The 15241-nt window shown below is 43.6% G+C and overlaps 1 protein-coding gene across 1 annotated transcript in view; it reads right to left on the bottom strand.

Moving 5' to 3' along the window:
* Window positions 1-11515, bottom strand: part of EDC4 (enhancer of mRNA decapping 4) — a 35571-nt gene extending 24056 nt beyond the window's left edge. The window contains exons 1-5 of the mRNA XM_055000408.1: window positions 11384-11515; window positions 3048-3204; window positions 1487-1598; window positions 1150-1249; window positions 781-970 (exon numbers count right to left, since the gene is read on the bottom strand). Coding sequence (XP_054856383.1) covers window positions 781-970; window positions 1150-1249; window positions 1487-1598; window positions 3048-3204; window positions 11384-11459 — 635 coding nt within the window. The 5' untranslated portion in view covers window positions 11460-11515. The remainder of the gene's footprint in view (window positions 1-780; window positions 971-1149; window positions 1250-1486; window positions 1599-3047; window positions 3205-11383) is intronic.
* Between the last annotated feature and the right edge of the window lie 3726 nt (window positions 11516-15241).

Below are 15241 nucleotides of genomic sequence, written 5' to 3' on the forward strand. Positions count from 1 at the left end.
AAGCAGGGTAAGCATCTAAGCAGTAAGAGCAAGACTGACAGGAATAGTAATTCTTGGGAAAACCCTTTCTCTTAACACACATGGTTGCTCCTTCCCCACTCCCAACAGTAAACAGGATTTGTGGAGTGAATTTGCCCTGAGAACATCTCGCATAACTATCAAGTTGAGACACTGAGAAAGCAAGAGATCAAAGTCGAGACATAGCAATGCAAGGGAGTGAATAGTCTACAAGGTCATGAACACTGAAAGTTTCTGCAGTCCGTTAGATAAGCGCCTGCAAGCAGCCTATGAAAGAAACAGTTATGGCATTGGCAATAGGACATCAAGGTACAGTATGAACTGTTGGTTCAGTATTAGCATTGGCATGGATGGGGCTCAGACATGACAACGCCCAGATTGCATGGACGTAGCACAAATCAGCAAGGGCAAAGTTAAGAGGAAGCCAAAACCAAAGCGGCACCACAATGGGACAAATCCCTAATGTGAGGGGCCAGAATACAAGAGTATCTCAGAGTCAGAATGCAATGATTTAGAGAACTGCTCGCTGAGTGGATAAGAGCAATGTCATATGGAAATAAAGAATACCCAGATCTTGAATGATAGAAATCAGTAAAATACCAGTGTATAAGCGGAAAGCCTGAATGATGGAACAGCACCTGCTTCTTAGGAATCATGGTCTTTTCTGATGACATCGCCTGGTCTCCCAAATTAACCCATAACCCATCTGGGTGACACCACAGCAATTGCCTCCAAAAGGTTTAGCCTATGAAATAAAGATACTGGATCTTCCCATTCTCCATGGCCAGGCGCCAGACAAAGAGGTTGCCGGCTTCATCCAGGCAGGCCAGCTGGTTGGAGTTGAGGTGGGCAAAAGCCAGGTCTGCTATACCACCCGTGAAGCCTTTCAGCAAAGTCCGCTCAGCTGTGCTGATGCTCAGGACCCGCACCATGGCAGAGCCGTTACTGGCAACTGTTGAAGATGGACAAGGAAGAGGTCAGCCAACAGAGTCAAAGCAGCACCCTCCTCTAGCGAGGGGAGGACAAAACAAGAGGAGAGAGCAGCTCAACACAGAACGCTTACGAAAACACAGTTAAAGAAGATCATCGAAAAACGCACAATTCGGTGTTGTACAACGACAGGCTCCTCACCTCTAATGGCATATGCCAGGTAGGCATTGGACACAGCGATCAGGTTGCCGTAGTAATACTTCTGCTCCCATTCATACCTTGCTACCGGTTGGATTTTTACCTACGGGGAAGAAGGGGGGGATGACACAAACAGCACTTGAAAAGTGGATCATTGGCATGCACCAGCAATGGCTGTACCCTATTGTTGGTCAAATACTTTCAAGAGCATCAACAGTTTCATGAATTGGCATGCTGGGTTGGATCCAAATGATACATCCACTAATGGAAAGGATTTTTACCGATTCCGCCCTTCCCATTGTGTACACCTCCAATCCACCCCCTCTTACTCCTTGTTTACCTTGTTGCTCCCTCTAGCTTTGCTGGTGATGCTGGAGTCGCTGCTGGCTACTATCTCAACGTCTTTAGCTGTTATCACCATACAGGTAGAACTGTCGTCACCAGAAAGGCAGCTGGAAAGGGGTTCGGGGCCGGAAAGAGAGAAAAGTCCAAAAGCATGAGAGATGAACAGCTTTTGCTGCCAGCGGTTCAAAGGACACACTTACAGAAGGCTCCAAACTAAACAGGAAAGAGAAGACTGCAACAAGGGATTTCAGCATCTTGCTGAGCAGAAATTCTAAGAAGAGCTTCTTACAGGGAGAGATCTTTTGCTATGATGGGGCAGATGATGTCTAGACCATGGTCTAAACAAATTGATGGCCATGTGCAAATCAGATGATCAGCAACTCGCGGCCTTAATCTAAGCAATCGCTCCTTTTCTTGGTTTGCCATCCTTCCTAACCCAGGATTCCTGACTCAGTAAGTCAGCGAGTCATGCTGACAGCTCTGTGGTTCTTAGAAGGGCGTCTGAAGCAAGCAAAAGGCAGATGTAGTAGCGAGCGTGGCAACAGGGCCATAGTAGAACAACTCTTGGAAATACCATGACTTCTGTCTTGTGACGCTGCCGTTTATTCATTCAAAAAGCTTCCATCCTGGCTTTCCACAGCTCAAGATAACCAACAATTAAAACTAAACCATGTGCAACAAATAATCAAAACATTAACATACGTCTAAATATTACCCCTGCAAAGAAGATCTTAGCATCTCTACAAGAGGCATTCACTGATCAGCAAGTGACAAATGCCCTGTGGAATACAACTGACTTGGATTTGATTTAAATCAAATTGATTTAAATCACTAGTCAGTAAGACTAGATTTAAATCATTTCTTTTCTACATAAAGACTCCTCACACTTAGCTTCTTGTGCAGGTCTAGTCTACTCCCAACAATCTTCTATTCATTGAATTTTTTGAAACTTAGCACTTAGCACTTAACAGGTAAGGGGTTGGTTCTGTGTGGAAAGATTTGCAAAGAACAATGGGATTAAGGTCTTTTTCTCAACCGTGTATATTTATTTTATAACCTTTTTGCTGTGAAGAGGAGACATGATCTCTGCAGACACAAATTCAGCTTTGAGAACTGTAAAACCAAGCATCTGTGATAATATCTAGATTTAAAAAAAACTGCCCAATAATCATACAGAAACTTCTGGAAGAGCATGACATTGTGAATGGATTAATGGAATTCGTTTACCAAAAAATTTTAAACATTGCATGAATATACAGTCTCGTGCTACATAATTAAAAACGAATCCTTATTTCATGATGATAACCTTTGGACTATAATGTATCTTAAACAGAAACCTATCTTTAGATAGATTTTTCCTCAAAAAACTTTTAATTAAGAAAATCTGATTTAAATTAAAAAATCCGTTTTAAATTTTAAAAATCCGGGGTTTTTGTTTTTTTAAAAAAATCATTGATTTTTATCCACCCTGTTTTTTGGCATGGACACGCTGAATACAACTTGCTTCCTCGCTAATTCCTTGGGCTCTCATTCCCCATTTCCCAAAAGATACCTACATGACTTGTTTCTCTTGCAGTGTTCCCAAGGGAACCGTTTGAGGCACTGTCTTGGCCAAGGAGGCTCCATCTCCACCTGCCACAGAATCCGGCACCAGCAAACCATTTAAGTCTCCGTTGTACGAACTGGGCGGTCTCTGGTTTTCATTCACTGAACCTGTGTGTGGAAAGAGGAATCAACAGTCACATTTACTTAGCCTTCCAAAATGGTAGAGTCTCTTTCTGAGCCCTGAGAGGTTCCCTTCAGCATTCTACTGTTCAAGGTGATAAGAGCGTAAAAAACAAGGGGCAAGATGATCACATCTAGGAGAAATAGAAAGGTCTCTTTGTGAGGCTCTCTCTCCATCACAACTTCCCCAGAAAGCAAGAGGGAATCAAGATGGTAAAGGTCTAGAACAGTAACAACATTATGAATATAGTTTCAGGTGGGTAGCTATGTTGGTTTATACTACGATAGCAAGATTTGGTCCAGTAATGCCTTGAAGACCAAGTAGATTTCCGGGGTACGAGTTTTCAAGAGTCAAAGCTCTCTTTGTCAGGAGCTTTGACTCTTGAAAGCTCATACCTTGGGAATCTAGTTGATCTTTACTTCTTTTTATTTGATTTATGTCATTTATAGTCTGCCTTTCTCACTGAGACTCAAAGCAGATTACACAGTGCGAGTTAGTACAGTCAATATCAAGGACATTTCCATAAACAATGCCACAGGGTAAATAAACACAAGTTTACAAAGACACAGCATTAGCAAAAATCCAATACAGAGTTGAAGAAATGCTGAAACAGAACATAAGCAATTCGAGGAATGACATTAGACAACGTGAAGCACAGGTAGCTCATATGAGCACATATTTAAGACAACAGATAGTATATAAGGCAACATAGAGGTGAAGTCTACGGTCCGTATCTCATTGGCGAAACATCTGAGATCCCCTCCCTACAATACAAAAGCCTTTCTGAATAATTCGGTTTTGCATCGTTTGCAAAGGTGTTACTTAAAGGTGTTACTAGACCCGAATCTTGAACATCCTGAATAAAGATCATGCCCACATGATTAGTATCCCACTCTTCTTGCAAGACGCTCAGGGAGGTATACATGGTTCTCCTCTTCTCCACAATGATCTTGTGTAGAAAATTAAGCACAGAGGGAGAATGATTGACTCAAAGTGACCTTTTTGGATCAGCAAGGATTTGAACCCAGGTTTCTCTACACTCTCATCATTCCCTAAGCCATGACAGCTCTGCTGGCCAACTATTAACGCTCAAGTATGTCACAGAAAGAGGGGGGAAAATGAAAGAATATCCACACACAGTACAGAATTATTGCAACCGGAGCATGAATCTTATAACTTCATGCTCAACAGATCTTATAAACTATGAAAGACTATTTCGAAAAAGCAGCTTAGCTCTAAAGTAGACATGGGCACGAATCGAAATACAAATACAATTTTGTGATGAATCGGGCTGATTCATGTTTCATGAAACGCGTTTTGTGGGGCCGTGGTTTTCACAAAATTCATGAGGTTTTTTGCCCAATTCGTTCAATTCGTGATGCCAGACAGGCTGATGCCGATCCATTGATCCCTAGGCAACATAGGCCTGGAATGTCTGCAGACCTTTTGTTGCCATTGGAAACTCCAATCTTAGTCCACATAACCTTGATAGGCAGCTCTCCTTGCCAACTGCAGAGCTTCCATTCTGCCCTATACAGCGAGGAGCAGGAGGGTTAATCCCCTAGGCAACTGAGGAGATGGGCCTTCTGTAGCCACAGGAACACCAATCTCATCCCTCCAAACCCTGTTAGGCAGGTCTGGCTGCCAACCTCAGACCTCCTGTTCTGCTCTATGTGAGTGTTTGTTATATAAGGCACCTCTCACTGCCTCCTGCTTTTAGTTCCAGTAGACAGAGAGAGAGGGAGAACCTGTTGCTGGGATTTGGAGAGAGAGTGGAGTTGGGAGCTTTTGGCTGGATTTGCTGCTGCTTCAAAAGGGACTGAAAAGCCTCTTCTTTTCCTCACTTGTCCTTGCTGGGAAGGTCTTTGGGTGAGGGTGCCTTTTTTCCTCCACCCCACCCCACCCCACTCTAGTCTCAGGCCTTTGCCTGGCTCTGGGGCCTAGCTTGACTGAGGCCTCTCTTATTTTTTCTTTGTTTGTCTTTGTTTCTTCTTAATTCTTTCTCTGCTCTTTTGAGGGCTCATACACTTGTTGTTTCGTTTGGTTTCATTTTGTGCACCTCTCCCGCCTGGGCAGGTGTCTCTGTGGTGGTTTTAGGGGCTTCCCCCCAAGCCCAGTCTCAGGGCCACTGCCTGGCTCTGGGGCCCAGCTTTGTGGGTTTTGGTCAACATTTTGCAATCTTGGCCAAACTGGGAAGATAAGTGGAAGAGAGCCTGCTGAAGTCTCCCTGCAAGTTTGGCATCTTTGAGTATGAAGGGGGCTGTTGAAGGGCCCTGGGTTCTGACAAATCACGAAACCAACGAATCGTGTCGTGAAACAGGACACTTTCATGAAAGTTCATGTTTCGTGGAATGTGACGAAACACGAAACTCTCATTTCGGTCCCCCCCCCCCCATTTCGTGCCCATCTCTACTCTGAAGTTTTGCCTTCCCAAAGTTTGACTGGTTTTAAAAAAAAACCCTGAAAGCTTAACTGGTGTGATAAAAACACTTGCAAAAGGCACACTGAACAAGGATGCAATTCCGATCTCAAACTTTACGCCCAAATCTGTCATTATATCAGAGTTATCAGACTTTAGAGTACTGTTTAGAGTACTGTTTATTTCAGTACAATGAAAATGTAGGAATCTACTTTACTTTCCAGAAATAATGCAGTACATTTGATATGTAATATGAATCACATTCTTTCTGACCCTTAAATACCCTTATGGCTTGGATCCCATTTATACTTAGGGTTATACTGACACCAAAGGAGGAAACAAATGTGAATAATCAGAATAATCTATTGTAATTAGCCTTTACTGTATTTAAAAGATGGTTCCGAGACTACAGACAGCAATTCAGCTATCATGTTTTGAAGTTCCAAACATATAAAAGGCAATCCATGATTTGAAGAGGGTTTCATTTTGCAAGCCCTTCTCTGGCCATCTTTATAAACTCCCTCATCCCTCCATGAAGCATCAGTGTGCAGGCAAAGCAATAACTATAACTACAGGTTGTCAATTCAGATACGCCAAAAGAAGGCTAACATGAAAGATGGCATGCAGCTCACTTAAAACCATGGTTTCTAATTTTGCTTTGCTAGCCAGTCACAAACCAGTTTCTCAGTCAAGGTATCGCCCCAAACCATTGTTAAACGTCCTTAACCGAGTATACTGCTGTGCCCATTACTCTGAAGACAGACACATTCTAAAGAGGCAGCAAATTCACAGAGGGAAAGAACACTGAAGTCTTCGAACCTGATCACTCCTCAAGCTGGCGGTGAAACAGTTGAAAAACTTGCATTTGTATGATCACACCCACAAATTACAGAATATGAATTTTTGCAAGGAATCGGAAAGTCACAGAGAATGCTAAGGATCAACTTTTGCTTTTGTTTCACTTTCATTCAAACTGAGTTTCGGGATTACAGGCACAGCTGCAACACGAAGTTCCTGTCTGCTGAAGGAACCAACAATCCAGCTACAAGTGACTTCTCCTCTTCTCTCAAAGGTTTCAGGAAAAGAAAGAGTAAAAAATTGCAAATGCTTTTCCTCCTTTCTTGCACAACAAGCAACTGCACAATCTGAGCTCATGTCCATATCATGCTCTCTCTCCCCGCCTTCATCCATCCTAGAAGAAAACACGGATGTGACCAACTCTCATTCTCTCTGAGCCAAAACACACGTTAAGAAAAACCTAGGTTCAGCACGTGTTCTCTTACCTCAAGGTTTGCCGGGATCTGTAGGCGTCCTGGAAGCTTAAAGATCTGTAGGCGTCCTGGAAGCTTAAAGTCCTGGAAGCTTAAAGGATCTGTAGGCGTCCTGGAAGCTTAAAGGCGTCCTGGAAGCTTAAAGCTTAAAATACAGGCACTCTGTAAATGCTAAACTTTAAGCTTCCAGGACGCCTACAGATCCCGGCAAACCTTGAGGTAAGAGAACACGTGCTGAACCTAGGTTTTTCTTAACGTGTGTTTTGGCTCTCTGTTAGAAGCCAGAGACTTGAAAGAGGCAATTCCTTCCTGCAAATTTAGAGAATCTTTGCCCATGAACTAGAAAACACTTTGGCAGAGGTGCACAGGCCAGCAAACAACACCGCCCCACAACCATGCATAACAGAGATGGGCGAGTTTGTCTTAGGAAAGGTCAGTGCTAGCACTGTACACTCCTCGCCTGAAAAGGCTCCTGCAGCAGGCACCACGGAAACCACAGTATTAAAACACAGAGATGGACAAAAGGGAGGGAGCAGACTGGAGAGAGGCGGGGGAAAGCCCAGGAAGTCCGTTCACCTGTGTTTTTTGAGAGAGATTTACCTGGTGCTTGTGGCCTTGGCATTTTTAGGCACCTTTCCTCTTACAGTAGTAAACATAACCAAGCTACAGCTTTTCAGTGTTGTTGCCTCCAGACATTGAACATCTAATATTATAAAGACTCCCTGCTGATCTGCAAGTGATTGATTTGAAAAATAATTTTAAAACATGGTGAGCCACGTTAGAGAAAAAATTGGGGATACAATGAAAATAATCAACATAGCATACGCGGTTATTCTGATACCAGAAGTGAATGACCGCACAAGAGTCTTGCACAACAGAATCCTAAGCCAAGTTACCCCTTTCTAGGGCTGTTGACTTCAATGGACTGAGAAAAGTGTGTCTCATCCACAGGTTTGATGCCAGAAAAGATTTCAAAGGCAGAAATACTGTAGTCTTTGCCTCCAAAGAGATATCAAACTAGATATGCTGTATCAATGAAGTGGGATGGAAAATTTTCCAGGGCTCTATTTTTCCCATTGAAATTTTTCCGCCTTACATATGGCAACATTGCCAGCTTATCTATAGTTATCAGGAAGTTTGCAAATAAATCATGTTAGATGGGCTAAATGTAGGATAGGAAGCACGGACAAACCCCAGGAATTCTACACAGTCCAAACTTATACATGGTGCATTTGCTTTCTTTTGCTAACATTTAAATAATTCATTTAAATTGGAATTGGAATAATTTCCAAAACCTTCCCCAGAAAACCCACGTCACTATTCTCTACTACTAAAGGCTCTTTTATCCATATTTACCCCAAAAGAAGATGACCTCTCATGTTAAAAAAAAAGGGAGGGGAGGGTTACTGTACAAACTTGTATGCAAACATAAGATAACAACACCCCTCTTTTTCTTGACAGTACATCTAGAAAAAATTATAGTCTTCCTTTGGGGTAAACACAGTAACAAGTAAACTATTAATTAAAGATGAAACCACTCTCATTCTCTGCTGGCTCGAGAATCAGGGTCGAAGAAAAAATGTGGTCCCCTCAGCCATTTTTCCAATGGAAAATCTGGGGGGCATGCTAAAAACAAACTTGTATTAAATATTTTCTCTATAAGAATGAGTAAAATACTTCATAAGGCAAGGTTTTTTACCTCAAAATGTATAGTGTGGAAAAGTCTAAGGATTTTTTAAAAATTTCTCAAGGGAAGCAGGAAATTTGGGGGACCACTTAAAAAACCTTCTATGAAATATTTTCTCTCTTTGAGAGAGAAAAACATCATATTACAATGCATTTATCTCATTCCAAATGTACAGCATGAAAAGGTCTGAGGATTTTCTCAATTTTTCCAATGGAAACTGAGAAATTTTGGTGACCATTAAAAGAAACCTTTCTATTTTAGTCATATATGATATTTTCAAGAACTTCTTTGTTTAAATGTAAATAATACTCTAATTTGTTTAATGATAATACATTATGAAACAGTTGTTTTCAATGTTTAAAGACTTATATTAATATCCAAACATGTTGGCAGTCCTACAGTTGTGATTCTATGAGAAAGAGAGCCAGTTTGGTGTACTGGTTAAGAGCACGGGACTCTAATCTGGAGAGCCAGGTTTGATTCCCCACTCCTCCACTTGAAGCCAGCTGGGTGACCTTGGGCTAGTCACAGCTCCCTCAGAGCCCTCTTAGCCCCACCCACCTCACAGGGTGTTTTGTTGTGGGGATAATAATGACATACTTTGTAAACTGCTCTGAGTGGGCATTAAGTTGTCCTGAATGGCAGTATATAAATTGAATGTTGTTGTTGTTGTTATTAAAGTTTCTGTCCAAATAATACTTTTTTTTTGTTTACTACAGAATTTGTTTTCTATCTTCAACTTACTATTTTTTCTACCTCAGATGGCAGAAATTAAAGATATGTGTGTTATGGGAGCATAAGGTGCAGCAGTCTGCAACTCTTTCTCAAATATTGGATATACAATCTATCTTATAGAAATTGAAGATATTTTTCCTTTTAAATTCCATAAATATGCCAAATAGTACAATTTTATATGGAGAACAAAATGAGTGCCAGAGTAGCAATGTCACACTAAGTGTCACACTAAGATCTGAGAGACTCAGGTTCAAATCCCTGCTCTGCCATGGAAACTTGCCGGGTAACATTGGGCCATCACTTTGTCTCAGCCTAACCTACTTCACAGGTTTGTTGTGAGAATAAATGGAGGAGAGAATGATGCAATTTATTTTAGGTTGCCATTGAAGAAAAAGGCGGGGTATAGATGAAGTAAACAAATAAGAGAGCACAAAATGCAGTTAGTATAGGTCTGCTTAATCTTCCTTTTGGCTCAATAAACAACAGGAATATAAATACGGACAACAGTAACTGGGTTTGACGCAAGAAGGAATAGAATTAGAGATGAAAAACACAGAAAAATGCATCAAGGAAGGGCTAAATCACAGGGTAGCTGTAGAGCCGCACTAAAAAGCCATGCTGAATAACTAGTTGTCTGATCTCAGGCTCAGTGCCAGCTTGCTCAACCAGACCCTGCCTAGAACAGCCTGGCTTCCAAAACGCTCTAGGTTTTGCAAGTGTTGCCTGACACATGACACCATTGTCCATTTTGCAAGCTTTCATTGCTGCAGAAACACATCCTAAAAAATCCAAAAGGGCCAAAAATCAAACCGACTGTCTGCGACATACAAAGAATGAAGTAAGGAATGAAGGCAACAGGCTTTTGGAAAACAGAGAAAGAATGAGGAGAGTGAAAAAAACACAGATACTCCACATGGCACTGAAAAATAAGTTATGAATGTAACAGAAAAGCCATAAAATGGAAGTGATGTGTACTTGCATGCATGAATACAAACACTTTTTATTCAAACAGGGTTTTTTGTCTGACAAAAACTCACATGGGGTCTTATCAACTTTTCTCTCCAATGGGGGTCCAAAGCAGCTTATATTGTTCTCCCCTCCTCCATTTTATACCCACAGTGACAATCCCATAAACTAGTTTGGGGCTGAGAGTGACTGCCCTGAAGGAATAACAAGATGTGGCAGTTGGGACTGCTGAGTTAGCTCAAATGCTGGCCACATTTCAAAGGTTCTTTGGGAACCCACAATAAATGGTTTGGAGAGCTTAACTTGTTGCCGAGTTCGTTTATACCCCACCTTTCCCCCCAACAGAGACACAAAGTGGCTTACGTTGTTCTCCTTTATCTTCAGAACAACCCTGTGCGGATGGTTAGGCTGAGAGAGGGTGACTGTCCCAAAGTTGCCCAGTGAGTTTCCACACCAGAGTGGAGATTCGAACCTGGGTCTCTGAGATCCTTAGTCTGACTTTCTACCCCCAAGACACAGTTACTTAGAATTCATTCTTCCAGAGTCGATGGAAGCTTCATCTCAAGCAACGTGCAGCTATCCCGTGCAGCCAGATGCCCCCTTGGAAGTAAGCCCCTGCTGCTTGCAAGCAACAAGTAGTCTCCCTGCCCAGTAGGGCTGCAGCCAAACAGACCCTGAGCAGGTTGATTCAGAAGGCAATGGAGGCTTACTCCAAAGCAAGCAGGATTGCAATGCGGACTGCAGCAGCAGCAGAGTTCCCCCCGAAGGCCCACGTGTAAGTCGGCCCCGCCTGCCCCAGGCAGGATTGCCAACTTCCAGGAGGGGTCTGGAGAGCTCCCGAAATCACAACTGATCTCCAGTCCACAGATGTCAGTTCCTTTGGAGAAAATGGCTGCTTTGGAGGGGATACTGTATCGCATTATATTATACCTTGCTAAGGTCCCTCCCATCCCCAAACCTTGGCTCGAACCCCAAATCTTCAGGAATTCCCCCGCCCAGAGTTGGCAACTTCAACCCCAGGGGGAAAGCAGGGGGCCGACGGCCAGCATCGCTCCTGAGCCCTCGCACCGTCCCCGCCCGCCTCTCACCGCCCGGCCGGTCCAGCTTGAGGATGTCCCGCAGGTGCTGAGTGGCGTCCTCGATGTCGATGCTGGCGGAGGCCATGGGAGCGCCCCGAGGACGCCGCCGCCACCAGCACTACCGCCGCCCGGAGAGGCCAAGCCCCGACGAGCCGCCCCTCCTTCCGCTTCCGGTCCGTGCTCCAACCGCCTCCGGAGCGGAAACCGCCGCCGCGTCGCTCCCGTTCCGCTTTCTTTCTCCTGGAAAAAACGAACCTCTGGAGGCGGAGAGGCGGTAGGTCTCTGTCTTTTAAGGGGGCTCACTGTTCCTATGGGTGGATGAATTAGGATGGGGAAGGGGCGAGAGGAAGCGGGTTCTTTGCCTAGCTGCCAGGTCCTGCCCAGAGCTGATATTTCACCCCTGACCTAAGAGTAGCAGTTCTGAATCAGAGGAACTGTGAAGGAAAATGACAACGCCAGATGGCTGACATGAGGGTTATTTGCAAATTCGGAACAGTGTCCCCAGGACTTAATAAGGACATTGGATTCTTCTGTACTTTTCACACCCCAACTCTACTTGAAGAAGGAAGTAGAAAAGGGCAAGGATCTAGTAGCATCTACAAGACCTAACAAAATTTGCAGTAGGGTATGAGCTTTCGTGAGCCACAGCTATTCTGATGAAGTGAGCTATGCCTCACGAAAGCTCCTACCCTATTACAAATTTTGTTCGTCGTATAGGTGCTACTGGACTCTTGCTCTTTCTTTTCTACTGGTATTTGAAGAAGTGAGCTATGACTCACAAAAGCTTCTACCCTATCAAAAATTTTGTTAGTCTGATAGGTGCTACTGGACTCCTTCTCTTTTCTACTGGTATCTGATGAAGCGAGCTATGACTCACGAAAGCTCCTACCCTACCACATATTTTGTTAGTCTTATATGTGCTAGTGGACTCTTGCTGTTTTCTACTGCTACAGACAAACATGGCTACTCATCTTGAAGAAGCTTTGACTCTGGAAAGCTCATACCCTGGAAATCTTGGTCTTGAAGGTACAACTGGGCCTGAATCCTCAAAATCTTGTTCATCTCTATGGTGCTACTGGACTCAAATCCTGCTGTTCTACTGCAGACCAACACAGCTACCTACCTGAATCTAACTCTTATCAAGCTAATTACAGTATTCTTAAACCTGACACACTTACTTTAAATATCCCTCCCACTACCTTCTTACTGGATAAAACCCTACATGCTTCCACTTCTGAATTTGTCAGAAGAAGGGAGTTTTGACTCTCAAAAGCTCATACCTCGGAAATCTAGTCAGTCTCTAAGGTACCACTTGACTCAGGGCCAAGCTACAAGTGATGAATGACACAGGTTGGACCCTTTTCAGCTTCCCTCAAGTTTTCATGAGAAAGGTAGGCATCCTGGTCTTGCAGCTTGGCTCTCTAACTGCTGTCCAATGGACTTTTCAACTGTCACTTGTCCAACATTCTGCCAAGCTGCCTACATTTCCCATCAACACTTGAGGGAAGCTGACTAGTGTCCAACCTGTGTCAGGCGTCACTTGTAATTTAGCCTTCAGTCCTGCTGTTCTATTGCAGACCAATACAGCTATCCACCTGATCCTCATGGCTCTCTTTTGAAGCAGAGAGCCAACAAAAATAAAGGTCTGGTAGGATTAGACATGACTAGTGTTTGGCTCCAGAAAATAAACCCACCCATTCATCTGAAATGTATTTTAAATTTAATGCTCGTCCTTCCAAGTTCAACTGGCGCTTTGCCCAAGGTAGGCACCAACATGGATGGCAACAAGGTGGGGAGGGCCAAGTGTTTCACACCTCATGAAGCTCTCCTACACTTTTCCATTATCAAGTAAGGAGAGGGAAAAAAGGTTCATCTACAGAGAAGTTTGCAAGCAAATGCTATTTGTAATTTACCATAAGTATGGTTAATCCAATTGCCGTTTTCCCCTTATAGACAAGAGGTTCTCTTCCTCTTAACAACTACATTAGGGGAAGCTTGCATGATGCTGGCACTCAGGGATGCACAATGAACACAAAAATGAAAGCACTTCTTAAGTTATTAAACTCTGGGATGCATTGCTAGCTTATGTAGTGATGGACAGCTTTAAAGAAGGATTTAGATGAATAAGCAAGAGCCCTGTCAATTGCTACTAGCCAAGATGATCAGGGCTTCTTTTGTGATGGTACTCACTGGTATTGAGTGCACACCTTTTCTCAGGGACTTCCCAAGTCCTAAGGGGGGCAGGACTTGGTGGAAACTGACACAACCTTGAATATACTGGCGCTTTTTTAAAGAACAAAGCACTGATGATGACTAAAGGGAACTTCTCAGTACCAGTGCTGGGAGACAACATAAAGGGATGCCCTCGGCCTTGTACTGTGTTTGTTGACACTTCTGGGCAACTAGTCGAATATGGTGAGAAATGGGACAGTAGACCGGTGGGATTGTTTGTCCAGTCATTAAGGGCACCACTTACATTCCCCTCATCAGTGTTTCTCTCTGCTAAGATTTGGCCCACGAGCTTTTAAAGCAGTGGCCTTCAGCTCATTTATCAGAACTCTCAGCTGTGTCACAAAGCATTACCAGCTGGATCGCAGGCCCATAGAGTCTTCCTCCCCGTTTTTTGGAAAGACCTGCTCTTAGAGCTGCACCTAGAGAGCAAATAGACCATACCTCCACACACTGCACACCTTTCCACACACTGCACACCTAAGAACACATTATAAAGTCCCCAGGTTGTGTATGTATCCACTCTGGAAACTCAATAAGACACAAGTTGCAAGTTCCCTACTGGAAACAACAGTTCCCAGGAGCGCTAGGATCCAATCCAGATCAGGAGCACAGTTTAGGGATGGGTGGGGGGGAGGCCATCTACTCCCACACCCTTTACCTACCCAAAATGCATCTTGGGGTGCTATTTGCTCCATTAGGGAAATGTGAGCATGCTCCCATCAGTACATGTGGAGCCCTCCAGGGATAAGCAGCACTCCAACGTTTTAAACCATGAAATCTGTAGGGGGAAGGCCTAAACTCCATACATAACACTCCCAATCTGAACTGGACCTCCACACACCTGGGAATGGAGTTGCAATGCCAGCAGGGACCTTGCAAGAGTCCTCATGGTGGACCTAGAGATGGCCTGACGACTTTTTAGCATGTCACTAGGATCTAAGAAAAGCAGCGGAATGACAAGGAGAGGTAATTTAACAGTGCGTTTCTCCACCCATTGGCTTGTTCCTCACCACATCTTCTGGTACTTTTGTGTTTCTTATCCCAAGTTCTCTTGGCTTGCCCGTCCTGGCTTTGGCCTTGTGAGATTCTACTCCTGCCTCCTGCATTTCTGTTACATCATTTCCTGGGTGCACCCTTCAGTGGATCAGATGTTGCTGCCAGTATAAGAGAAAGGTGGATCCTAAGTCCAGAAACGGAACAGTGAACATTTATGAAACTTTATACCAAATCAGCCCATCTGTTTTTTCCACTCTAATGGTAGCTCTCAAAGGTGAAACCCAGAAAGATGTTTTCCAGCCCTTGCTAGTCTTCAATACACAATACACAAATCAAACCTGAGACCCTTCTGCATGGCAAGTATGCATTCTGCTACTGATCTACAGTAATAGCCACAACTCTACAGGAAAACATGCATGCTCTTACCCCAACAGCAGCTGGTCTGACAACTGTGAAGTAAGGGTTGTTCGTTGTTTTTCACAACCGTAATCATAACCAACCCTCATCCTTCAGGGCAGAAAGGGAAGACTGTGGCACAGCAAGGAACATGAACACACACTCTTCCCATACAATTATACATACAGTTTCTTCATTACTTGTTTAACGTCCTCCATTGATCGTCCTTGGGAGGGCGGGTCT

This window comes from Eublepharis macularius, chromosome 16 (genome assembly GCF_028583425.1).
Source record: "Eublepharis macularius isolate TG4126 chromosome 16, MPM_Emac_v1.0, whole genome shotgun sequence".
NCBI classification, from domain to species: domain Eukaryota; kingdom Metazoa; phylum Chordata; class Lepidosauria; order Squamata; family Eublepharidae; genus Eublepharis; species Eublepharis macularius.